Source organism: Cavia porcellus, unplaced genomic scaffold, assembly GCF_034190915.1.
Source record: "Cavia porcellus strain 051 isolate PalLab524CR breed Dunkin Hartley unplaced genomic scaffold, mCavPor4.1 scaffold_18, whole genome shotgun sequence".
In the NCBI taxonomy this organism is placed as follows: Eukaryota; Metazoa; Chordata; class Mammalia; order Rodentia; family Caviidae; genus Cavia; species Cavia porcellus.
Window position 1 is genome coordinate 70,049,258 of NW_026947501.1, and position 27,486 is coordinate 70,076,743.

Here is a 27,486-nt window from a genome sequence, read left to right on the forward strand (position 1 = left end):
CTCCAACTCTGCTTCAGAACACCGGAGATCAGGACAGGCAAGATGATAATGTCCCACAGAGGTGTCCACGTGTACCCAGTACCTGTGCAATCCATGGGACAGACAAGGTGCTGTGCGTGCCTACACACTAAAAGGACTCTCCCTGGGTTTCTGCTAGATCCAATGTAGGGGAAGGGCCCCTCAATGTGACAGGGACACCAGAGTGACACATGACATTGGGAACAGAGGTCTGGGGCTGAGCCTTGAAGATGCCACACTAAGGGCTTGGGAGATAGTGGGAAGGGACACAGTCAAAGTAAGGCCAGTGACCTCTAGAAGCCAGGACACCAAGCCCCAGCCCGGCCTGCTGCAGAATCGAGATCTGACCCGCGCCAGGCTTCTGGTTCCCAGAACTGAGACAATGCACATTGTCGCCTTGTGGTACTTCAGCCTCGGGCTCAGTACCATCCATCCATGCAGCAATTCAATGGGTTCTACAGGAGCTGCTGGATGGGCATACCATGGTTTGACTGCTGAGGAAGTGATGTATTCAACACTGAAACAAAGAGTCATTGGCTGTATGTCACATCACTGCTTTCGGAGTCATTGTGTGTCACATCAGGGCTCCCACCACTTTGTGGCGGGAACCAATAACTGAGGACAATCCAAAGGCACAGAACCCTCTGTGTATGAAAAAGCATACATTTTAATGTACAAAATTACACAAAGTATACATTTAACTGATGTAGAAAAATACATCTCAGTAACAAGAGAAAACCCAGCCTCCTGTACACAGACAGAACCATCAAGTGGTACAAAACTCAAAACCCTGCAGGGAGGCTGAGCGTGCACACGGCAGGCTGGAGAATCTGATGCCGCCTCTGAGGACTGAGTGCTCTGCTGACTGTGGGCAAGGGCTGGGGACAGCCAGGGTTTGGTGACCTCCGGAGGGGTCTGTGTGCATCGCAGGACCACGCCTAGGCTGCACTGTCCACATCCATCCTGGGGTGGCTAACACTGACCTACAGGACGCCTTCTCATGGGTGTGCGCAGCTATGGGGGTGGCATCATTGTCCCTACAGTACCCAAAGGGGAGGCGCATGCTTTTCAAACGGATGTGTGTATCACAGTCTCTTGTGGTTTCTGCCCAGGATTCAACCTGGGAGGAAGGAGACCAGGAAGGTTCTGCCAAGAGAAACAGCAAAGATTACTCATGGCTATGGCCCGTGACACTCGCATCCTTCCCTGCCTGACCAGTGGAACCTGAGCTGTGTCAGGCTCCGGCTTGGGGCGGCAGCGCACACTTCGGCCCTCTGAGCCTCCACACAGGCCCGAGCTCATGCCTTCCCTGCTTTTGCTACGGAGAGGCGGAGGGGTGTACACTGTGCAAGTGTGCACAGCTGAGTGCAAAGCCAGGGGGTGTGCTCCACCCCCACCCACCTGTCTGCTAGGGCTCTGTCCTTGTCCTGGTGAAAAGTCCAGGTTAGCACTTCCAAGATCACTGCAAGGCCCTTTATCTCTGCGTTTCTGTCAGTCATCCTTGCAGGAAGACCAAAGCTGTGTTATGTCAGTCTACTTTAAAATATATTGACAGAGTCAAAATCTAGTTTTGAGCCATGTTGAACAGTCTGATTTATAACAGCAAGATGGTCTTCCTCTTCCTTTTCTTCTACCATAACAACAAAGTGCCAGAGCCTGTTGTTTTCAGAGAAAGAGGAGAAAAAATGTTGAAGAGAAGCTTACATTCCCGGGATCAGCGCTCCCGTGGTCTCCCCACAACTCTGCAAATCATGTTTACGCCAGGCACACGGGGACTGGATTCGGACGGAAGCTGCGCTGCTGAAACTAGGACGGGGTTCAGAAGGGATCACATGGGATAAAGAAAACCCAATCCTTCAATCCCACGTCCACCCGACTTACTGAAGACAGTTTAGGTGCAATGTGTGAATTATCTTCTAGAAATTCTTATGACACAGGGAGAATGTCTAATATGCCAACAAACCCCAGGGGGTTTCTTTCTCTGCTTCCTTAAGGCCCCAGGGATTTCATTTCGAGGCCAAGTAGGAATACAGCAAGCAATCGTCGAATAAAAATCTACTCCTGTTTGCTTCTCCCAGAATTTCTCTTTCTACAAGAGTTTGGGGTGCTGGCCACAACAGAACCCAAGAGATTTATTCAGCGTGGCTGTGGGTCAGTCACACATTCTGTGGACTTTCAGGTGTAGGGTAGTGACCAGCCACCAAGGGTCAGCATGTGTCACATATGCCACTCCCTTAAAAATTGTCACTTCAAAGGCTTCCACCGGATACACTCCAAAGGAGACTCAGGGCCGGAAGTACCCTCGGTTAAGAAGCTTAAGCCAGAGGAAACACACCAAGGATGGTGGGATTTAATTAGCACTGCATACAGGGGCACTGGACGAGACTGGCACTGTAGTCTGCAGAGGGGCCCTGCTGGGACAGTGACCCCAGGGGCTCGGGAGGGGCTGGGTGCCCTTCCACCTTCTAGCTGCAGAGCATCCAGCCAGCGAGTGAGGTGAGAGTGGCCACCATAGGATCCAACCCTCAGGTCCTAAACACCCTAGCCTCTGTGGTGGGCCACGGGTGCAGAGTGCTGGGGACCCCCGCACCCACCACTGGCCTCCCTGCCCATTCCCTCTGGGGCAACAACAGCTCAACAGAAGAAACGGTCGCGTGTCTGAAAGATGCTGAACGCATCCAGCACTGCCCTCTCAGAAGCTGGGCGAGTCCTGGAGAAGTTTCAGGATCTAGACCTGGGATTTCACTCTGAAATCCAGCCAGAGCTGGGGATCTCTCAAAAGCAGCTCAGCAGCATGGGGGTGAGCAGTTCCTCCTCAAGTTTACTGTTTTTTCAATAAAACAAAAAGGCCAAGTAGGAATACAGCTGGGTCCTGGGGCAGAACTGGGCTCCCACCCTCATGGTGACAGGTCACTGGACTCCCATGGTAACCACTCCCAGCGGTTCGTATGTCTGGGATCAGTTTGGCTGCTTGATGTCACACACTGAAGAAGGATGCAGGGAAGGCCACTGAGGGGTGGGTGAAAACCTCAATCCTGAGCCAGAAGCAGTGGCACTGATCTGCAGCCTCAGCTCCTCAGGAGGCTGAGGCAAGAGGATGCAGGCTCGAGTCCAGCCAGGGCAACTTAGCAAGAGCCTGGGCATGTAGCTCAGCACAGAGGCCACAGACCCCACCCTCAATTCCAGAAAACAATCAGCCATATGAACCTAGCCAAGAAGTCAGGGCTCCCCTTACACGAATGGCTTCCATGGAAAGGAATGACACCCTCACTCTGCCCCGCCCCACTGCTTGACTAAGTAGGGCAGACTGCAGCCCACCGGAAACCCAGGACTTCCTAGGTTTGCTTCCTAGGACTAAGACCAGAAAGCACTGCACTGGGCCATTGCTGGGGACTCCTTTGAGAAAGCCACAGAACCAGGCTCCATCTGTCTGGAGCCAGGGGTGGGATCACGTGACTGTGGATTGCCTGGTGACCTGCTTGGGGTTCAGCGTCCTCACTTGCAGGACAGGGAAGGATGGGCATCTATGCTGAAGTCTAAGGCCCTCCCCAGCCCCAATAGTGGGTGTTCCTCACCAGTGTTCACAGCCCCTGCACGGAGGGCAAGGGCATGCTGCACCCTGAGCACAGGGCCCTTCTGGGTGGCACAGCCACCGAGCCACACTGCCTCCTTGGGCTCAGCCCCACCACACCTCCAATGAACCTATTTTAAGCCACGCTGCCTGGCAGTTCACAGGGAAACGTTGCCATGCCAACCCGCGGGCTGTTGCTAATCGTGATCTATGAATGTGCCGTGCAGCCATCTGACGGGCGAGTCCATCCTCCCTTAGCCCGAGGACTCTTCCGCATTGTCTGTAGATGCACGGTCTGGTCTTAAATGGCACACAGCAGGTGCCTAATGAATGGCACCGCATTAACGACCCGAATCTGCATGATGCTGAGGCCCGCAGAGCGCTTTCCCACAGATCCTCCACACTGCTGTACCGCCAAGGCAGACGTTCGCTACCCCATTCGCCAGGTGAGGAAACTGAGGCAGGGAAGTCGCTCTCACTGTTCTCAGAGCTAACAAGCTGCACAATTCTGATGGCAGCCTCACTACTCTGATTTGAACCCGAATCTTTTCCTCTGACACCAGTGGCCTCTGTCATCTCTCTAGCACTGAAGTCCATGTAGTTCTGCAGAATGCAGGAGTCTGCCAAGTGCCTTTCCATCCGCATTCTCACCTCACTCAAAGCCGAGGGGCCCTGTGGGAAGGGGGCGCCTGCTGCTGGAGGGCAGAGGTTGGGGTTCTGCTTTCTCCCATAGCCACAGGGCCTACTGCAGAGCCGGGGACCCCATGCTCATCATCAGGTTCTGTTGTTGAGTGAATGAGCAGTGACACCGGTGAGTGGCCGGCCATTACCTCAGAGCCTGTGCGCCTGTGGCGGGCCTGGGAAGGTCCCTGCCCCTACCAGTCTGTGAATACTTGGAAAACACACCAATGCATCAGCTCGGCAGGCAGATTCTTGCCTGGGAAGGGAAGACAGAATCAGACGACGCTGAGCCCATGCTGCTGCGGGCCACCGCCCAGGGCTCTTGTTCCTCCTGGTGTGAGGAGTGCGGCGCCGTGGCCCCAGCTACCCACAGAGCACTTTGCGCATCAGACCGGTGGCTTTGGAATCAGGACGCTGAGTAACAAAGCAGGACTGTCCCCCACGATGTCCTGCCCCTCACAGGGAAGGTGTGAAGCCCCCAAGCATAGTCCCGCTCATGGTGCTCCACATGCTGGGCCTCAGGGGTCCTGGGGAGGACGGGGGGGGGGCGGTCCCCTTCCGCATGCAGCTCAGGGATCAGACCCACACGCCAGGGTGCGAACCTGCTCTGGGTGCTGTTTGTGCTTCAGTTTCCTGAACGTAAATGGGTTCCCTGCTCTGTGTCTTCGCCTTCACTCTCTTCCTTCTAAAAGGGGAAACTGAGTCTCAGAACAGTTAGGGGCTCCGCCCCAGATCCCTGCAACAGGCAGGCAGCAGAACCAGAAATGGAGCCAGTCCAGACCCCCTTCCTGGGGGACATTGCTGGGGTCAGTGTCATCCGGGGAGTTTGGGGCGAGATTGGTGTCCCTCCGCAGGCCTCTACATCATCACCGTCCCATGAGGTAGCGTCACCAGGGCCCAGCCAGTGGGGTCAGGCAACTTGTGTGGTGAGCAAGAAGAGCCCCCGGGGCGGCTGCCCTGCAGAGGTCAGGGAGGGCCAATCTCGTGCAGCTCCCACCTCAGCCAGAACGACAGGCGTCCGAAGCTCTCAAGCCCACTGATTTTCTGACAATCAGACTTTATAAGAAATCTTTGCTTGTGAAAGGTGAACTTGTTAATTCCAGTATTAAGAAACACAGCAGAGGTGCATGTACACTGATGTTCACGGTGGCTTCGTTCACGACAGCCAAAAGGTAGAAGCGACCCTGATTGATGAGTGGAGAAGCAAAATGTGACCTGGCTCTATGGTAGAATACTATTCAGCCAGAAAAAAGGAAGGGAATCCCAACCCATAAACCTTGGAGGCATCACACTGTGTGAATTAAGTCGGTCACAGGAAGTCCTAGGATGCGTGATTCTATCACATGAGGCCTGGAGCAGTCACTGTCACAGAGGAAGAGAGCAGAAGGAGCTGGCAGGGGTGGAAGAGGGGAAGGGAGGAGTTGGGGTTTTAGGAGGACACAGTCCAGCCTGGAAGATGAGGATGCTCTGAAGCTGGGTGGTGGCAATGTCTGCAGAACCATGGTATGACAGGGATAGGTTTTGAACTCATCAGGTATCAGAGGGGGACAAAAGGGCACATGGTCATCTCCATTGGGCAAGTGAGCAACAGAGAAGCCAAGGGTCGGTTTGAAAGTGGCCAGCAAGGCAGACTCAGAGTTGGACATCTGGATACCTCGGTGGCCTTCTCTCCCCCAGAGCAGTGGCGCCTGACCATAGAGGGTCCCAGGGCCTTCTGAGGAACTGGCAGGACCCCCGATTCCTCTCTCTCCCTAGACAACCTCCTGCACAGGCTGGCAGCTGCACGGGAGCTACCATGCACACCCAGGGTACCGTCCCAGTCAGGAGACCGCAGTCATCACACGGGCAGGAGGACCCCACGCAGGTGAAGAGCAGGATGGATGGAGATGGTGAGAGATCAGGGCAAGGTGACATGGCGTGGAAGAGATAGAGCCAGCCAGGATCTTGGAGCTCCAGACCTGTTTCCTGCCTCCCTCCTGGGCCAACAAAATCAGCATCTAACAGTTGGCAGGCACCGCTGGGGCTCCCCGCTGGCTCCATGCAAGGTGGAAAGGTTTCTGTAGATGGCTGGGCAGGCTGTGGTGGTTTGGCTTCTACGCAGCTCCAAGGAAGTGGTCGTAAATCATGGAGCCACCTCCACTCCAGGGGTCCTGCATGTTCCAGAGGGATGTGTTTGCCTCTCTGTGGTCTTTCCTGCAACAACAAAAGCAAGATTAGTCCTGAAAGGAAGCTAGCAGCCCACAGGACTCCTGCATGCAGCTGTCCTATGTAGCAGCTTCCTCCCTCTGGTGCTGGGTCTGCTGGGGGTGTCTGTGCTACAATCTTCAGCTGCTCCCTAGAAATGAATCTACTTCTTGGAATTCACAGAGAGAAGCCTCTATTTGGGGTGTTTAGAATCCTGAGTGTAACCTGGAGGTTTTATATGACTCCACATCCATGTACATTGTGCATAAAGGGTTTCTAAACCTCCAAGCCTGTCCCAGAGCCCAGTGGCCAACAAGAGGTCAAGAGCCCCTGGGCCAAAAGAAGAGGGAAACTGAGGTTCAGGGATGTGTTCATTCCTCCGTCCACCTGCTACATGCAAGCCCCAGTGCCAGGCTCCAGGGTTATAGGCTCAAACAAAGAGGCAGAGGGTAGTGTAGGTGTCATGGGATGAGCGCACAGACCAGCTGCCACCGTAAAGAGGGAGAGCAGAGTGAAATGAGCTCAGGGCACCGAGTGGAGGCCAGGACAGCAGGAGCATGGCGGAGGGCAGTGGGAGGGAGTGTGAGAAACCAGTGTGCAGAGATGAGAGAGGCTGCATGGCAGGAGGCCTGGGGGGTGCTGGGGTGCTCTTAGGCAGTGCTGAGATCTAGTGAGGGCTCCATCATAAGTCTGAAGGATGGAAGGGAGGTAAGAAAGGGACCCAGGATGTGGTGATACTTGGACAGAGTGCTGGAGAATAGCAGAATCTTCTGGGCAGGAAACACAGCTTGGGTGGGAGCCTCGAGGTGTGAGACAGTGCAAGCCGGAAGGGACGCAGGGAACTCAGTTTCCCAAGAGAAAGAGGAGCCCGTGGGGGCACTGCCAGATTCCTAAGCACATCCGGGAGATACTGCAGCTTGCAGAGGGGAACCCAGGAAAATCAAAACCCTTCGGAGCTCAATGTCCATGGGTAGTTCTGAGTAGAGGCAGGCTGCACTGTGTTGCAGGGTCCCTGGGGCCCAGAGGGCCTACAGGGCTGTACAGTGACAGTGCACACACAGCCCACACTGCACCTGTCACGGGGATGGCAGTGAGGAGACCATCCCGGCCACCCGCGTGGCCCCATCTTGGCACAAAGTCAGATCTTGCTCACTTAGCCTGTGTGTAGGTGTCTCAGTCTGCTTTTCCTCAAGTGTATTTTTATCTCTGTGCACACAGCATTGCAGGCTTCTTTGTGGGGGAGGGAATTAGCAAGACAAAAATAAACATAATTCAAATCTTCCTTCTTCAGAGGACCGAGCGCTGGTACCCACACTTCACGACACATCAGAATTGCTTAGATTTATAAGAATTCAGATCCCCAGGCTCCATCCCAGATTCCAGCACCCAGCGTCTGTGAGGCAGAGCTCGGAAGTCTGGGTGCAGTGAGTCCTGTACCCCTGCATTACGTGGGGGGATTATTCACTGTGGAACCTGAGCTTCTCCTTGAGCACCTGACATCCAAGTGTCACTGCACTGAGCCACGTCCGAACCTGAGGACGGGCAGAAAAGCAAAGTCACTAGAAGCAGCTGAGGGACGTCAGACACAAGATGTCGTCGGTTTCTCGCCTGCATTCCAAGGAAGGCTGCTCATTCATCTTGCACTCGCCGAGAAAGTAACGTAACAACTGTCCCAGAATTAATCAATTCCATGGTCACTGCCAGAACCCAAGGGGGACACTCGCATATGATAATTCCTGATAAAGATACTTTTATTTATTTATCTTTTTTTTTTTTTTTTTTTGGTGCTGGGGATCGAGCTCACGACTTCACATTTGCCAAGCAACTTACACTGCTAAGCTAAACCCACTACCCCAGATACATTAAAATACACACACACACACACACACACACACAGTTACAAAGATACATCCTGAGAGATCGTCAGCCAATGTAGAAAATAGGAGGAATCACTTTGAGGGTATTCAGATTCCAGAGAGGACTTTAGCATATGAATGAGCACAGCTTTGACTTATGTCTTGTAGGATTAAAAACTGAGTCACTGTCATAAGACACCTACAGGCAGGTTAGATGATAGTCTAGACACAGGTGGAGAAAGACTGAGGCGACTGAAAGACAGATCAGAGGAAATCAGCAGGATTCAGCATGGAGAAGTAAGACATTCTCAGGAAAGGGCTGCTGCAGATTAAGTGGTCTCACTGCAGAGGTGACATTTGAGTCGAGGCCCCAATGACAAGGAAACTGAGCCATGTAGAGAAACAGGGAAAAGGGTCCTGGGCATCAGGGGCAGAGCGCACAGCACCACAGGTGTACTGGGCAGGAGCGGGCTGGTGCCTGTGGAGAACAGGAAGCAGACCTGCAGCGCCAGTGTGGGAGGCAGGGAAGGCCCAGCTCAGACCTGCTGGTGACGTGAGGCATGTTCTGGCCGGAGGCGAAGGAGGACTTTTTGTTTTGCTTTGTTTTTTCATTTTTTGAAGCACAGCCTTGCTATGTAGTTCAGGCTGGACTTGAACTCGCTTCTATCTTCCTGCCTTCGCCTCCAGAGAACAGGAATTACAGGTGTAGGACTTTCTAATGGTGAGAGCTGACCACACAGCCACTCACTCACTGACCTGACTGCCCATTAACTCACTCATTTGTCTGCCCATCACCAAGTACCTACGCTGAACCAGGCACCCTGTTGAAGGCCAGGGGGCATGCAGGCCCTCCATCCTTGCAAATGGACCAGCACACAGACTTCAGTGTTGCTGGAGTGCACAGCTGTGGGGAGCAAGGGTGAGACCACAGAACAGACACGTCAGGCAGGGGGCAGGGAGCTCGTAGCACCGTCAAGTGGGCACCAGAGAGACTCCTATGCTTGGGGAGCATTTAACCAGGACCTCCCAAGCCTGTGCTGAGCGAGCTTATACAGTGGTGGTGGCACCCACAGGACAGGGAGGTGAGCGTGGCCCTCAGAGAGGAGACAGGAGTATGGAGCAGGTGGTGGCGGGGATCCTAGGAAGGGCGGCGGCCACATGGCAGGCAGGAAGAGGCCTTGGGGTATCAGAAAATGAGGCCAAAAACGGGGACACCAGTCCTTGCCCTACTTAGCTCCAGACTCCCGTGAAGAGGAGCGTTCCTCGATGGCAGGGCGCAGGCGACCAGGAGAGCAGTACAGACGTGACTGCCCTTGACGCCAACCCCAAGGTCTCAGCTCTGCAGGGATGCACAGTAGGATGGCAAGACCAGGCTGGGGACTGCTGGGTCACTGTCCTTTGTCCCACCCTGACCTGTCACTCAAAGCAGAGTTGACCTGACCCTTTTTGCAGATGAAGCGTACCGGGAAGAACTGGAGTCCCCCCTGCTGTCCTTCCTTCCTTGTGCTGTCACCTCCAGCCACCCACTGTCGTACCTGGACCCCACAACAGCCTCCTCACAGGTCCCTGCTGCAGCCAGGTCCTGCCCCATTCACACAGAAGCCAGAGCTTCTAGAAAGCGATCATGTCCCTCCCTGGCCCACATCTGTCTCTGCTCTGAGATATTCCCAAGCCCCTAGGGAGAGGCACTGGTACAGAATGTTCTGCAAGTCTAGATCTGCCCACCCATCCAAATGCTCTCTGGAAATTAAGACCCTCACAGCCGTGCAGTGCCACACAGACTCCCTGCAGACCAAGACACCATGCGTGGGGCCAGGTGCCCAGCGGGGTGGGTGGCGAGCGTTCCGGGGATGATGCAGGCTGGTGCCTTCTCTCTTCAGCTTCCTTCTCTTCTTGCCATTTGAGACTCAGGGTCTCCCATTTCCTCTGCTGCTCCTTCACGGGTTACTCCTGGGCCAGAAATAGCTTCGCTTTCCAAGTGCTCCTGTCTGTGAAGGCCAGCTTGGTCCATCAGGCAAAACTGTGCTCCAGGTGTGTTCTGGACACTGCCCAGAGCTTGGGGCAGGTGGCAAAGCAGGGTTTGTGCTTCCAGGAGTACATAGCTTCCAGAACAGAGGGATGGAAGCCTCGAAGGGCACAGGAACCATGAGGAGGATGTCTGTAGGGTGCAAGTGAAGAAGGTAATTTGGGAGCAGCAAGGGGGCACCTGTCCCAGGGGCCCAGCATGGAGAAGTCAACCTGGTGCTCTGGTAGGAGGAGGAGCAGGCAAAGCATGTTATCCATGGTCACAGGACAGCTGCCTGCATGAGACCCGCTGTTCAGTGGCCACTACACCAAGTCCTCACAGCTCCCTTTGATGTGTGTGTCACTCCCTCAGGTGCAGATGACACTGGCGCTGACAGAGACATCCCCAGAGATCCTTGTTGCAAATGACGGTGCTGGATTTTAAGAAAATCTCCCTTATGAAGGCCACAGAGCAGCACACAGGACACAGCCTCTAGCAGATGGGAAAAGTTCTCAGGAACACATGAGGACAGATCGAACCCAATGCCACAAATGCAACTCTTAGGCCAGGAGTTTAGCTCAGTGGCATAAGTGGCTGCCTGTCAAGTGCAAGGTCCCGAGTTCAATCCTTGATGCGAAAAAAAAAAGCGACACTTACTGAAGAACAAAATCGTTTCCCCAAGTTTTACCCAGCACTTCTGTGGCAGGTAAAGGGAATCAGATGTAAAATTCATGCTTTTTCCAAACAAAAGCCCTCAAAAGCTAAGCAGCAAACAGTCTGCTCCATCTGGCCACTAATTCTCATAGTTCCAGTGACGTCTGTCTATGAGTCCCACTACACTGTAAACAGGATTGGCGTGAATCTTGGGGTTTTGATTAACACATTAGTAATGCCTACGGAGTCATCTAGAATACACCCTATAAATTAGCCAAGAAAATAGAGCCCAAAGAGGAAAAAGTGCTCCTGGTAACAGCCCTGCTTAATCACGGCAAAGCATGGGACAGCTTCTGGGTTCTCCGACCAATGCCTGGTCTACTCACCTCGGGGTGCACTCACTGCAGAGCTTCTGGGTCTCCAGCCTTGGGCAAGCACCTGTCTGGGGCCCACGGAGAAATCAGAAGTCTCCCTCCTTGAGCCATACTGTTAGGGGGATGCTTCCCTGTTGCACTTGGACATGGTCTTAGCATGTTTCTTTCTCCAACAGATTTCAACAGGGATGATGGGGTTCTTTCTGCTCTACGCCTACACATCTTGTGGGATTGTCACAACCTTCTCGGAGCCAGATCCCCAACCCTGCTAGGGTATCTGTGAAAGATGGCTATAAAACTCTACTTGGATCCATTCTCCAATGGGGAGCTTACTACCTGTGCCTAGGAAGCCTGTTCCGTTGGGCAGCTCTACACACTGGGAAAACCATCTGTGAGCACTGTTATAATGAGACTTGCTAGGATGTGTGTGGAGGAATGTTTCACATGTCATCCAGGGTCCACTTACAGAGAGGGGCCTCTCTCCTGACACACAGACCTGGCCCCAGGTGACTCCCTGGCCACCCTGTGGCTCCTTAGATAGACAGAGAACACACTGAAGGCCAGCTGTGCCTCCTTCTGCTCAGAGCTGCATGATCCCTCTGACCTCCACCAAGCTGAGGACAGGAAGGAGCCTTGCTGCTCTCAGGCCCTGGGCACAGAAGAAGAGGACCCAGTGGGAGCTGACAAATGCCTAAGAACTGACTCCCCAGTGAATGCAGACCCCATTTCCAGCATCTGCCCATTTCTGTGGTATAAATGAAATCAAGTCACTGACACAATGACTTGAATGGAGGGACTGGTAACATATGCACACCAGTGGGTCTCAAAGTCAGGAGAAGCTGGCTCCAGCTCTGTGTGTGTATGTGAGAGAGAGAGAGAGAGAGAGAGAGAGAGAGAGAGAGAGAGAGAGACAGAGACAGAGAGAGAGAGACAGAGACAGAGAGAGAGAGAGACAGAGAGAGAGCGAGCACGAGCCTGGGGGTGTATCCACGAAATCCATGTAAGAAAATGAATGAATGCAGGTATGGACAAGATGAGAAGGGGACCTTAATTTTGCAAAGTAAGAAGCGGGAACTAGAAAAGGCAAACTGCAGAGCTTCAATAAAACTTTGGGAAGAAAGCCAACTGGGACCAATGTCAAAAGCATTTTTAGCAGGGTCTCCATATCACCTTCAAGGAAATATGTCCCCACATTAGACGCATGATGGCAAAGGGAGCTGTGACCTAACAGCTACCTGGGAGTTGGTTGTAAGCAGCTAATGGAGATGTCAGTGCCTGGAGAGAACAGTTTACCACTCACTGTCCATGGAGGAGGACGAGCCCAGATAGGACACCCCCGCAAGCCCTAGGCAGCTGGAGGCCAAGGGATAGAGGAAAGCAGGCTCCAGAAAGTCTCTTAGGAATAAGTGAGGCACAGTGACAGCTGAGCAAGCTCCAGATTAGACCGTCTGGGGGACGCTGGCAGCTTCAGTCCAGAGAAGGGTCGACCCCAGGGTGACATGGGGCCGTGGGCTTTGTTTGCCCTGCTGAGGTCAGACACAGAGGCAGCAGGGTGCAGGTTTGGGCCATGAGCAGTGCCAGGCTGCCTTTCTGAGTGTAAGCCAGCCTGACCCAAAGAGTCTGTGCAAGGCATCATAAAATACAGAAAACAAAAACCAAACGGATTCATACACACAGCTTTGGAACTTACTACTCAGGCTACCTTGGGCGTCTGACAGGGCTGCTCTCCTCCTCCTCAGGTTCACAATGAGGACAATAATTCCCTCCCTCAGAGTCCCAGCAAAGCTGGGTCAGCAGACACCAGCCACCGAGCCTTCCCACACAGCCGCAGCCCTGCGTGGCAGCAGCAACCCATTCCCCTGGCCTGGGCTGTGGGTGCGGGTGTGAGTGTGGGGGTGCTGTGTGTGGTGTGTGTGTAGGCGGCGCTGGAACCCTCAAGATAAAATGCTCTTTTCTCAGCATGTACTAATCTGTTTCGATACTGAGATTCATCAAGGCCATTTCCGCTTTCCTGTTCTCAACATTCTGCTCTAATTGATGGATTTGTTCAGGAGTCGGGCCTCTGAATCTCATTATGCTGGGGCTCTTGGGCGTATTGATCCTGTGTGGAAATACAGCAATAAATTGTCCCACAGGCTGCCGGGAGGGAGCGGAAAGCAGGGAAGCCCCCTATACGGTATTGTCTGCTTTTAATTCAGCTTTCATCATGAGTTCAATTTCTGAGCCAGCAATAGGTATCAATGACTTTGAAAATGTTTCTTCTCTCTCAGGTAATAATCTGATTCCTGCAAATCAGTCTCCCAGAAACAGCCTTTTTATGAAGACAAAGATACACACACACACACACACACACACACACACACATATATTCATACTATGATAATCAGCACAATATTTACTATAGAAGAAAGGAAGCCGCCTGAACACTCAGTAACACGTATCAGGAAAGTTCTGTGTTAGAAAAGTGAAGTTGAGGGAGCCAGCATTACCCTGGAGGGACTGCCTGCAAGATGAGGCCACATTGAAATGCAGTGTATAAATTGCATATCGATTAGGATCATAAACACTAAAGGAACTCTCTCCATGAGAAGACAAAACAAGGGCCAAAGGCTAACAGTGATTCTATGTGGATTTTGATGTTTTCTTCGTAAGTATTTTTCTCTTATATTTTTTTCTAAAAATAAACCCACATCGCCTAAAATTAAGTTGAATAATTTAAATTTTTTAATAGCTGCTTAGTAAACTATGGCCTTTTTACAAAGCCAGCAGATGTGGTGGAAAGAACATGCACATTAGTACATCTGCCTCTTCCCTTGCTAGAAATGCCTAGAGGCCCACGTCCTAGTCCCTGGTGTGTTTTTTTACATTTTTATTCAGTATATGTTTGCAGTTCACAGTGGTCACACTCAACACAGAAAGCTGGCCCATGTATGTTGGAGCCATTGAGGCTAAATACATATGCAGGGCTGTGGGGTGGCCTAGGCATGGCTGAATTCAGAATGAGGAGGTGCCTCAGTGGGCAAGACAGGCCACAGCTGAGGCCACCAGGAGGCTATCTGGGTAGTTCTCCTTAATTAGCATTGTTGGTTGCTCGGAGGGGTCCTTGGACCTTCCCAAGATCCTGCTCAGGTTTCCTCCATTGGCCACTCAGTTCCTTGATGTTCTGATTAAACACAGGCTGCCCAGTGTCAGCTGGTCAGGCTGGCTAGCAGAGTTACGAGCTCTGCCAAGGACGTGAGTCCTCCTCAACCCTAAAGACCATGCCACGTGTCTCATCCCTGTGGGCCTTTACCGTGCACCCATCTGGAGGTCTGGGGGGTTGGCACAGACCCCGACACATGTACTCAACATGTCTTCACTCTGTTTACTTCCTCTGCCCCCGCCCTCCCTCCCTCTCACCGCAGCTTGTTTACACGGCTGAGTAACTGTGTGCAGCCTAGAATTTGCTCGTGCGCACAAAAATGCAAATGAAACCACGTCCTTCAACTAAAAGTCAGATTCAGGTGCCATCTCGGTCCATTTCCGCACCAGGACCGATTCTGCCACCTTCCTCATGAGCCTTAGGCTCAGCTGTCCCTCCCATCACTTCCCAGGTCCACTCAGCCACCCATGAAGGCGGCACTCTAAATTCTATACCGGGGAAACAGCAAATACTTCTGCTCTTCTCCCAGGCCAAATACCTTCCCAGCCCGCTCCTCCAGGTGTCAGCCAGAGAGAGCTGTCCAGGGGGTCCAGTCCCGAAGCACCCCCTTCCACCACCTGGCTTAAGAAATGGAGAAAGTGACCCCTTCTGCCTTGTTGGTGGGAATATAAACTACGACGACTAATGTGGAGATCAGCCCGGAGATTCCTCACAAAATGAAAACTAGAAATCCCACTCAACACCGCTACTCTCATTGGAGGAATTGTCCGCAAAGAGTTACATTGTAGTACAGTGATCCCCGCGGCGTGTTTACAGGAGCACAATGCATAATCGTCAGAGCTTGGCAGCCATCTATATGCCCATCAAAAGTAAATGGATGGGACAAAAGTTGAGTCTCACACAATGGAGCACTGCCCTGTCATAAAAAGTATAAACCTGAATCATGTCGGAAAATGGATGCACCTTGAAATCTTAATATTAAGTGAAATAAATCAGACACTCAAGATTAAGCATCCCACAACTTCTCCTATATGAATAATCCAAAGTATAAACAATTTTTAAAAATAAACGACAGATAATAGGAAACGGAGATGAGGCTCTTGCAAATGAGAAAGGGAACCAGAGTCGTGGGGAGGGCATTAAACGGGGAATTAAAAAGGAATTAAAGTGCGTTAAGTATATGCACGGCCTCCTGGAGGTGCAGGTAAACATTATGTGCCGCAAACACACAGTAGGAAGATTAGAAACAGCTCCCTCCGGCTCCTTTAGGTCCTCCTGCCTCCTCCTGTTGGCTCCTGGTTCCTGTCCCACCACACAGGCAAGGCGGGATCACTGCCAGGCGCAGGCTGCTCTTCATGTCATCCGGCGTACTTAGAGGGCTACCGGGGAAAGACACAAGCCGCGGGCTGGGCCGCACTATTCCCAGTCTCTCTGAAAAGGTGGCGATGGCTCTCACACTGATGGGCAGATCTGGCCAAGGAGACACCAAACAATGTCCCCTGGAGCCATGTAGGAGACTGGCCTCCTCCTTTGTTCCTGCACAGCTTGAAGCTGTAGCAACAGCTGTGCCTTATGACCCTGAGGCTGTCACCACCAGGAAGCTACTCAGTGACACGAGTCCATGAGTCTCCATGTGCCACTGTGCCACCTGTGAAGTCGGCCAGGCACACGGGAGGGTTTCTGGCAGGCCCAGGACTGCCCCCAGGAGGCCGAGAGGACAGACTGTCACCACCTTCCGGCTTCCTGCCAGATGCCCACAGAGAACTGGCTGCGGTTGTTATGGAAGCTCAGAAGAGTCTGTTTCAGCATGAAAATTCCTTCACGAGTTCTGATTGGTCTGGAGCAGGTCAGGTGGCATACTTTCAGCCAATCAACATGGGGAGGTCAGGGCCATGTCACATGACACGGAGCGCTGGGGTCTACGCATTACAGAGGCGGTGCTAGTGTAGAGCTCAGAGCACCCTCTGCACGCCCTCTCGGCATACGGTACCCCGGGTGGGTTTGGTGGGGGCTCCCCCAAATTCAGAGCCTGAGACCAGGATATGGGGGCAAATGGGCTCAGGAAGAAGGGAGGAACCAAGGGAGGCAGGGAAGGCAAGAAGTGACATCCAGTTTGGGTATTGAGGTCGCTCCTGCAGCCTCGGGATCCTGACTGCAGAGACCTCATAGATTTCCACGGGGAGGCTGGAAGCCCGTGCTGGAGGCAGGCCCTGGAGGTTGAGTTCAGCAGCTGCAAGCTGAGGGGAGAAGCAGGCTCAGGAGCTAGGGCTATGGGCCCCAAAGCATCTGCTGCACAGGCAAGCAGCTGTGGGGCCAGGCCCGGCTCTCTGAGAAGATGGAAACTACTAGCCTGAGACCCTGCCCTAGCAGAAGTGGCCCCGGCATTTTCGGCCACCCACACCCTGCCCACCCTGCCCATGCCACCACATCTTTTCAGAGTAGTTCTCTAATCCTTCAAGGCCTGCATCTTTATCCCTGCATTACAGATGAGGCAAACAGATCTGCCTTGGTCCATGCCCAGGCCCTGAGAGGCACACGCTGTCCCAGAGATTTTCAGCCACAACAAATGCTGAAGGAGATCTGGTCCCCACGGCCCCCGAAGAGGCTGCCTTACTCAGGCCTGCACATCCAGCCTGGGTGAACAAAGCTGGCTTCTCACTGCTTACAAGGAAATGCATTTGTGAACTGCGATGTGCAGCAAGTATAAGGGAAATGGAAGCGGCCCTTCAGAAAGGGTAGTGACCCGGCACCTAGATTCAGGAGCGGCAAAGGGCGTCAGCCCCTGGTCTCAGTGGAAGCCATGGTGCTTTCATTCGGAGTCTGGCAGCCCTCATCCAGTCCCAGAAGGGTTTTAATCATCCAGCACTCCGGCCTTTCAGCTGCGCCCACCCCAAGCCTTGATTTGCACAGGTTGAGTCAGTCAGCCTGCCTCAGACTCTCATAAATCATTGCAGCCCAGCAGAGGCCTGGGCGGGACGGGATGGGGCCACCCAATCAGTGCACCATGGGATGAGACGCAGAGGGTCATCCATCAGCGTGCCAGCAGGACCGAGGCAAACGCCTGGGCCAGGCACCAAGGGGAGGGCAGCCCCCGGAAAAGAAACCATGTTGTCACTCTGTCGTCAGGAAGAAGACCCCAGAAACAGGAGCACCTCCAGCTGAGCCACAGCGAGGAGAGGAGAGGTCCCTCACAAGGCTACCTGTGCTGTGTGAAGGGGGCTGGGCTGTGCAGGCTGCAGGCTGGCCATTGCAGTTTTCAGAAAGCAGCTTTATGAGGGAGGGAAGAGAGCAAAGCTGTCAGCTGGGCTTGTAAATTGACTTTTCCCCGCCTCCGTGTCCCAAAGGGACACTCAGAGTCTAGTAGCCACTCTGGTCCTGCTGCATTTAATTCCCTCTCTGCAAGTGGCTCCCGGCACTCCTGGGGTGCGGGTGGGCTCCCACCTCAGGGGTCACCTGCTTGTGCCCGCAGCACAGCCCCATGGGCTTTCCAGGCTGTCAGCCCCTGGGCCCTCCATGCACACCTGACGTCTCAGGGCAGAGACTGGGCCCTGCTGTCCTTCACTCCCCAGGGGTTCAGATGTGTCGCCAGGGCCGAGACTCCCAGTCATCTTCCCCTCTGCACAGGTGGGGAAACAGACTGGGGTGCCCAGGGCTCGGTGCTTCTCACAGAGCGCTGGCCAATTCTCTGGCAGACTTGGCTCTCTCTCAAGGAAGACAGTGCTGAGTGCCTCTGGGGCTGGAATTGGGTCCAGGTGGTTCTTCCTCTGCCCTGCTGCTATGCTGTGTTTCTGGAGCAGAGAGTGCTGCCCCGACTAAGGGCCATTTCCACTGAGAGGAGCCAGAGCCTTTCTCTGGTTTCCATGGGTACCATAGCTCCGAAAGGTTCTAGAAGTCTGCATGGGCTTGCCTGGAGGAGGTTTCAGGGCCCTGGCAACACAGCTCATCCTGTACTCATTCCTCGGGTGAAGGGACTGAGGCAGGTGTGGGTCACAACCTCCTCACCAAGCCCCTGTGGGTGGTGGGGTGGGGTTGGCTCCCAGGATGGCAGCTTTGGCTCCACGGTCCCTGCGTCTGTCCTGACCCAACCCAGCCATCTCGGTAACCCGGGTCAGCAAACCCCACAGCCACTTCCACAGGGCTCTGGAAGGACCTCACCACCTGAAAGGTCACAAAAGAGGCAGGAGTAGAAATGTGCTCTCACTAAGCTTCCACAAGGAGCACAGTGGACAGTGCTTTCTAGGAGCCCACGGTGAAGTAGGAAGAGATCGTATTCATTAGATCGTGGCATTGCAGTGAGGAGCTCCGGCTCTGCCAGGTTCCAATTGGCTGGGTAACCTTGGGCAAGCGAGTCAGCCTGTCTTCACATGGCAAAGACGGTGTGGAAACCGCTCCAGCAGAGCCAGCCGTCATGCTCAAGGGAAGTGCTGCACACAAAGGCCTCGTGGCAGGGCCTAGAGCGTCACAGGCACTTACTATGCACTGTGAATGTCACTTCAGCCTGGATGACAGGGGATGGACCAGTGCTGCCTTTGCTTTTCAATCATGGCTACCATAAAGTGGGGCCCATCAGTGACTGCTGACTGCAGACATGTCAGTTTGGTGCCTCAGGCAGGACAGGGAAGCTGAACCCCAAGAATCTGCTCTTTATGAGGTGAGTGACCTGTGACCTTGAGACCCAGACCCAGCAGCTAGAGATGGGTGGGAAGAGCCAGGCCACACCCCCACATGCCAGGCGTGGTTCCAGCTTCCCATCCTGGCTGGGTGCTTCCAGCGAGAGGATTGTCAAAGGCAGAAGGGGACATCTGTGTCTGTAGATGGTGGCACCCACCCAGATGTGGACAGAGAAGGGTTAGAGGCATGGACAGGGCAGAGCAGGGGATGAAGCCAGAGCTGGACCTGGCTCCCAGCTGCCGGGCCCCCTGCAAGGCAGGGAAAGCGTGTGGGCTTCACCTTGTAGACACCAGTGAGACGAGTGGAAGAAGCATTTTTGCACACAGAAGTGACATAAAAAGTGCTACCCTTCTAAAGAAAGCACAGGCTCACAGCTGGAGCTGGGAGACGTGGAGAACAGGCAGAAAAGCAGCTCTGTAGGCTCAGCAGAGGAGGCCCAGCTCTCCCAATCAGACAAGAAAGGCACCATGGGCCCTCTGATCCCACCGGGGAAGTCCCATGAGAACACAGCAGAAAGTGACCATAGCCACGCTCTGCCCCAGCACATGGACTGCAGCAGGATAATGGTGACACAGAGACAGCCCAGGCCTGGGGGGTGGCAGGTGCAGCCCAGCTCAGATCTCAACACTGCTGCAGGAAAGAAGGGGACATCGGGGAGCAGGTTGAGAGCCCAGGGTGCCAACAGGTGTGGAAGGAGTGCAGGGGCGCAGTAAGCTGAGAAGGGAGAAGGCCGGAGGGGGAGGGACCCTTTGTGACCACGCCCCTGTCCTATCCCTTTCACCAGGCCCCGCCTTCTAGCAGCGGTCAGTTGTGAGCACCGGGATCCATCACCCCCCAAAGGCCCCTTCTGAGTGCAGGAATCTTTGAAGGACATCTACATAGCACCCACGACAGAGCGGCTCACTAATGCCCCACCCACACATTAGGGCAGCTCAAGGGCAGAAGCTCAGCTGACCCCTGCCCTGCCTGCCCACCACCCGCAGTGGTGCCAGGCACAGGGCAGCTGCCCATCCTGGGCTGCCGGAAGGGGCAGAGGATACTGTGCTGCAGCCACCTGTCACCAGGTACCACAGCTCAGGGCTTGTCCTGCCTTATGATTTCTTGCTCTGTGTCTCAGAAAGCCTCTCGGAAGGAGAGATGATCAGCGCACACCATGCTGCTCCCCCAGCTGCCCTAAATTTTAATTAGTAATAATCATCATAAACGGTTTTATAGCACTTCAGCACTTACAAGCCACCTTCCTCTGATTATCTCCCCAGGAGCCCACCACTGTGAGCAGGTGCTGGCTCTTCCCGCCACAGGGGCCCCACCCAGGCTGGTCCTGGTGCAGTGGCTGCTTCTGCACACGGGTCTGGTTTGTCTCAGCAACACCACCAGGGGGTGCTGGGCCTCCTGGCTTCTGGGGGACACACAGGGTGTGCGGACAAGCTGGGCACCACTCTGAGGGTGCAGCTGGACAGTATGGGGCTGGGACCCAAGCCAGGCTGACCGTGACAAGAGTGATGACCACGAGGACTACTGCCTGATGCTAGCTTGGAGCCAAGCTCAGGGCCAGGTCCTTGGCATTGTTTTGTGGTTCTGGAGACTGAACCCAGGGCCTTTGCACTGAGCTATGTCCCCAGCTCCTCTACCCTTTTTAACTTTTGGAACAGGTCTCACCAAGTTACTAAGCTGCCCAGGCTGGGCTGGGCTTGTGATCCTCCTGCCTCAGCCTCTCAGAATGCTGAAATTATAGACATGTGCCTCCATATCCAGCTTACTGTTCAGCACAGGACTCCTGGGAGACTGTGGGGTCTGGAAGTCACAGGGAGGCCTGGGAGAGGGGGCTGCGGACCCCACAGTGTGCAGGTGGCGAGGAGGCCTGGCCCAGCAGTGAGGGGATGGGAGGGCGAGGGTGGAGGTGACACAGAGCAGAGCACAGCCATTCCAGGAGATCCTGTGGGTGCAGACTGGCTGGGGACAGCCCAAGCTTGGGGGCGGGGTCAACACCACAGGCCCCTGGAGGACCTGATGGAGAACAGTCACCCACAGAGACGGTGGTCCCCAGGGCCAGTCAGTGGGAGCCACTGAAAGGATGGCTGCACCCCACCTCTGAAAAGCTCATAGAACGGGGTGTCTGTAGCAACCTGTCTACCCCACAAACCTCAGCTGCACAGGGCACTTTCCAGGGGGTGCATGTGGGGTCCCGGCCTGTGGTCTGCTCAGTCAGGGAGGCAGACACTGCCCAGGTGCAGGGTGGGATTAGGGCTGGGGCAGCAGCAGGGTGGCCCAGGGTGAGCTACAGTTACAGGAGCTGCAGGGCTGCGCAGGGAGGACACTGCCAGGGAAAAGATCGGCAGTCACAGAAGACCTCAGGGAAGGTTGTGATGCTACATAAAGGGGTCCCAGAGGAGCTCACTGGTCAGAGAGGAGGCAGAGCCATGGAGGGTGGTGGTGATGATCGCTGGGAGGTAGGCCCAAGGGGAAGTTTCTTTTACTCTGTGTGTGTTTCTGTAAGATTTAGATTTTTACAATTAACATGTATTAACTTGGTAATTTAAATATGCCTAACTGATGAGCAATGGAAATAATCCAAACATTACCAACTGAGGGATGGGAAAAGGAACTGTGGTATGCCCATATGGCAGAATATTATTCACCCACTAAAAAGTATGCCATGCTCTGTCTGCTACAGTGTGAAAGCACCGTGTGAAGCTTTGAAAGAAGCTAGGCACAAAGGCCACATATGCAGTGTGATTCTATCAATATGAATACCCTAGAAGAGGCAAAGTCAAGCAGCAGCGGCTGCCAGGAATGGAGGGAGATTTCCCAAAGGGAACCGAGACTCTCTTTTCAAGACAATGCAAATGTTCCAGAATCAGACAATGCTGCCAAGTGCCCACACTGCCACCATGCAGATGCCGCTGGCCTGTGCACCTTACAGTGGTGACCCAGCCTGTAAGACTGCCTCTCTGAGCCAGATGGGAAGCTAAATAAACTGGGTGAAGCCAGGTTATAAACACCAAAGCCACTGTCCCCTTCTCCCCTTACTGCCTAGGGCTTCCTATCTCCCACACCCCTGGAACAGTCTCAGGCCTTGGAGGGGTCCTGTCACCCATGTGCATGTTAATCCATACACCCACCCAACCATATTCACCCACCCAGGAAATGCTCTATGAATGCAGGGACCAGATTGCTGCAGGGGTCCCTACTTCCCAGGTCTCCCCAGAAGCAGTCCCCTGCATGGCTGTACAGGTCCCTGCCATAGCTCTGGTCATCAGCAGGGGACTACATAACCAGGGACTCGAAAGCAGATCCCTAGGTGACAGATCTGATGGTCACCTGGGAGCCAGGCCACCAAAGGGACCCCTACTACTACTCAGGGGCAGGGTCCTCCAACCCAGCCCCTCTTCACTGCCCACTGCCCACTCCCTGGCCCAACACCCAGCTCCTCCAGCTCTCCATCCATGCCCCCTGCCAGCCTTCATAGCTCAGCTGGGTGCAGCCTCCTCCTGAGAAGCCCTCCAGGAAAGTTGTGCCAAACCCCTCCCTGGGGCTCCAGCTTTGTGTCCACAAGTGTGGACCCTAAGCCCCACCAGGACAGGAGCCTGGCCTCCCCCTTTCTGAACCCCAGTTACAGCTCCTCCAAGGCCTCTACAAATACGCAGCTGATATTAATATGGGAAACTTGCAATATTAAGAACCATAACGTTTACAATCTTCTATAAACCGTAAAATGTTCATAATACACATGGCGATTTAATCCAGGTAGAGTTCATTATGGTGAAAATAAAAATAAAATCCTTTCGTGAAATTCCCTGAAACAGTGCTGATTTTATGCTCACCGGGTGACTCCCGTGGGCAGGTCCTGGAACAGAGACGGCACGAGCTGGCTATGCACAGGGCGAAGCGGACTGCAAAGCCCAGAGGTAGGCTCAGCCATGCTGCACCCTGCATGTGCCCGCACTGAGGCCTGTTGGGATCAGTCCCTGCCTGGGGACACCTCAGGTCACTGCCCGGGGCACAGAGCCTCGCTTCTACCTAAACGTGGCAAATGCTTCCCAAAATCATCCTCGTTTTCCCCACTGTGCAAGTTTCACGGGCCCCTTAAAGACATCGGGGAAAGAGATAAAAACAAAGCAAGTCAGCCTCACCAGGTCGTGTGTGCAACAGCCAGGATCACACAATTTCCCGGGAGTTTCGGCTCCGCACTGCACAACACCCCCAGCCCCACACTCCCAGCAGGCATTGCTACAGCTGCATGCCCGCCCACTGAATGCCGAATGCCCAGCCCCAGTGCTGGCCTGGGTATACAGCAGGCACTCAATAAATGTGTGCTGGATGCAAGGTAAGGGGCCAGTGTTTTGTCACATGGACATATCATTTGCTTAATGCCAAAGGAGACATTTCTATTCCTAACATGTTGCTATATCAGTCAAACCATGATAAATTGTGCAATTAGTTACCTCTGTGTCTCTGTGACCAACCAGTACCTACTCCAAAGTGTAAACACTTCTCAGGCTTCTGACGTGCCTCCCAGCAGACATTTTTTAAAGCCAGCACCGTATGGCATCCTTCTGAAGGTGGTACTCGAGCTCAGTCTCCTGTATCCCAAACCCAGCAATGGAGGCAGGCAGAATTCCCATTGTTTTAAAAGCGAGCATGTGCCACTCAGAACAGCACTGCGTTTTCTTGACTTTTGTACCCATGAGAAACAGATCCTTTGGACAAGCCCCAGAAGGATGGCTCCACAGTGAGTCACATCTTGATGCATGTGCAGCCCACAGGACGCTGCCAGAACCTCCCCAGGGAAGGAGAGCTACGGGACACTGGAGTGAACTGGAAGTGTGAGTCTGATCCTGCCGGTTGCTTCTACTGTCACCCCATAAACAGCAGCTTAGGGTTGCAGATGCCACACCAGGAACAGCTGTTGTGACAACAGACCACTTGGACAGGGGCCACACCACAGCATGCAAAACGAATGGGGCTCTCCCAGAGAGAGGAAGCATGGGACAGCCTTACATGACAACTTGATCCACTTGCGAATGTTTCAGCCTCTGAATTTCACTCTGGTCTGAATTTCACTCAGGGGACACTTCCAGGCATGATGACAACCTTGCTCGAGGCTCTGGCTCTCCAGTCTCCTCTGCTCGCAGGGCTCCTGGGCCAGATGCCCCTCCTGCGCCTGGTGTTTCAAGGGCACCTGGAGGCTGAGGCCAGACCCCGAGATTGTGGAGCTCTGGGCAGGGGCTTCCTCTCTCCTCCTCCCCACTGCATGTCTCCAGCTGCTCCATGCTGGGTTCCCCTGGGCTCTCACACAGGACACCCCAAGGGCTGAGCCCACAACTCCCTGTGTCCCCAATCAGCATGTGGTGGTCCAGACTCCCTAGGCGTTTGCTATCAGCTTCCTCAAGCAGGGCTCAGTCACCTTGGGACACTGGCTGGGGAGCAGCCCCGTGCCCCATGTGCTGGCCCCACATGGAGGGCACTGTCCCTGGGTAGCGCTGGCCCTAAGTGCCAGGCCGTGACAAGAAAGCTCGGGTCAGCACAGTACTGCCAGAGTTGGAGCTGTGTGCCCATCTGCATCACCACCGCCTTGCTCTCTTCCTGTGCAAAGAGCACTGACTGCAAATTCCTTCTCATGGGGACCCTCGGCACAGGTTCGAGATGCCATTTTGTACCTCTCGCACAGAAGGCGCCTGTTATCATCCCCTTGAAGGGCAGAGTCCCCGCTCACCTGCCTCCTCTGGGCTTTGCTGTTCCTCCACAAGTTTCCCTCCCAGCTACCCCGGTCCCTGGTGCACTCACGAGGCCACACCCTGTAGGCTTAGGAGACAAGCCTAAGTCACTACGTCACCCAGCTGAGGCTGAAACTTGTGACCCCCTTGCCTCAGCCTCCCAGAATGCTGGGATTATAGCTGTGCACCACAGTGCCTAGTGGGTTGAACTCCTGATGAGCGTTTCCCTCGGAATCACCTGTGATCTCGAGGTCACCGCAACCACACGAGCTCGGCCTCCTCCTGCTGCTGTGCCAGCAGCTGACAGGCTCTCTGGGCAACTGGTATCACCCTGGCCTGAAGAAAGCACTGCCCATGAGCTCCAGGAGGGCAGGCCTGGCAGCCTCGCTCCCTGCGGATCTTGGATCAGGCAATCTGGCCGGCAGGATGCATGGGAAGTATTCACGTTCCCCTTCTAGGCAGGGTGGACCGTGGTCACAACCAGGCTCCTGGCAGGAGGCCCACATGGTGCTCACAGCACCCCACAGAAGGCCTCAGCTGAGTAGTTCCCCAGCTGGCCTGTGCTTTCTACAAGTGTCCCTGGAGCCCCAGACTGAGCTGGACCTGTGCAAGGTGTATATGTGGGTGGGTGTGCACGTATGTAACAACCAAGGGGCTTCTCTCTTCTGTGTCATGGTGACTGGTGCACTCTCATATGGCAAAGCACAGAAAGCATCCTCTACAGGAAGCCATGGGGCCTCAAGCCAGTTAAGAGACACCTTCATGAGAAACGATGACTCTGCTGCAGGGAGCCAGAGACATCTGGGCCAGGACCCTTGGAGGACTGCTAGGAGGTGACAAGCATGTCAGCCAGATTTCCATCATGGCGACAAAGAGCCTGAGAGGGTCAGCTTCCAAGGAGGAAGGTTCACTGTGCTCTTGGTTTCAGGGGTTCTGTCCATGGTAGCTTGGCCTGTTGCTTTGGGCAGATGGTGGCACAAGACATCATGATAGCATTGGTGGCACAGGAGGCCGACTTACCTCCTGTGGGCTGGGATGGAAGAGGCAAAGAAGCTGCTGTCCCATATCCCCTTCAGAACTATAAAGCCCCACTGACCAAACTCTGTCCCACTAAGACCAAAGTCCCAGTAGTGACCACAGGCTGGGGACCAAACCTTTACCACAGAGGCCTGGAGGGGGACAGTCACAATCCAAACATAACGAGAGAGAAGCTCGCTCAGCCCAAGTCCATGTGGGGACAAGCCTCCCTTGAGGGTAAGGAAGCGCAGGCCTCCACCTCCTAGGATTGGGGGTGACCTCATGCCTCCCACATGGCCCAAACCCCCGATCAGCATATGACCATGCCGTTCCTGATGCCCCAGAACAAAAGTCCTCTGATGTCCTGAGCCCAGATGCCCTGGGACTAATCCTGAGATACAGGAGTCCTACGGATACAGCCCATGGGCCGATTTACCCGGTGCTTGGCACAGCGCTGCATTCGTGCAGACGTAAGACGTGTTAATGAACAGGCCAAGTTCCTTTAAGAAAGCAAGTAACAGAATGACTGAGGAGACCCTAAAGTAGACTCTCGAAACATTAAAATCAGGTCCAGTGCTCACGCAGCCCTCAGTCTGCTTTATCCTGATCACTTCATTTACCCGCATCGAGCCTCAGAGCGTTGTGGAAATTCCCACTAAGGACGAGGGAACTGAGGCACAGATCTCAGGGCCTGGATCTGAGCCCCAACACTCTGGCACAGTCTTCCTGACACAGAAGACGGGGAACTTGGGACCCATCTGAAGAAATTACTCAGCTTACGGTCAGAGAGGCAGTTGGAGACACAGAAGAGAGGCTGTGCCACTGCTGAAGGGAAAACAAGGCAGCCCACGGGGTTACTGTGGGGTCCGGCAGGCAGAGCCGGTGGAGGGGGTCCCCACCCTAAGGGCCCAGACCGGTCCAGGGACACTGAAACACACAAATGCTTCGATTCAGTATCACAAGCCCCAAGAAATACAATTAAAAGTCAATATATATCTCTTGTTACAGAGACATAGAATCCTAAAGACTAAGAGAAGATGCTAAAGGAGACAGACACAGAGACACACAAAGTGACAGACAGAGAGAGAGAGACAGGGTAAAACGGCCATTACACCAGTCACAGGCATTTGACAAAAGCCACCAGAAGACAGGGTAAAGCACCATCATATTGTGAAAAGGAATGGTCGCCTAATAGCAAAAACAAAATATTTTCATGCAAAGATGAGGCATTTTACTGAAAGGTCTTGCTACAAAATACATACCAATAACGAATGCGTTTCAGAGAGAACTGAGTTGAGTCCAAAAGGGGAAATTAAAGTCCAAGAAAGACAGGAAGCAAAGCAATAGGCAAATCTAAACAGGTGTGGCGATGCAGAAACGGTCATGAGGAAGCAGCAGTGTGAGAGCAGGGAGGAAACGTAGCACCAGGCCGCTCAACAGATACAAAAGCAGGGGCTGAAATTAAAGCACCGGGGCCCTGGAGGAGTCCAGCGCCAAGAATCAGTGTGGCTGCGTATCAGACTGGTGGTCAACTTAACTTAACGCCAGCTGGATTACATCAGCATGCACTGAGTGAAGATGCTCCACCTGAGAAGG

The 27,486-nt window shown here is 54.0% G+C and overlaps 1 protein-coding gene across 4 annotated transcripts in view; it reads right to left on the reverse strand.

Annotated features, from left to right (window-relative positions):
- Positions 1-663: 663 nt before the first annotated feature.
- The window catches only part of CUNH4orf50 (chromosome unknown C4orf50 homolog), an 87,196-nt gene continuing 60,373 nt past the window's right edge, over positions 664-27,486 (reverse strand). For all 4 annotated transcript variants that reach the window (XM_063230185.1, XM_063230183.1, XM_063230184.1 and 1 more), the window contains exon 12: positions 664-6,463. In XM_063230185.1, coding sequence (XP_063086255.1) covers positions 6,393-6,463 — 71 coding nt within the window. In that variant the 3' untranslated portion in view covers positions 664-6,392. The remainder of the gene's footprint in view (positions 6,464-27,486) is intronic.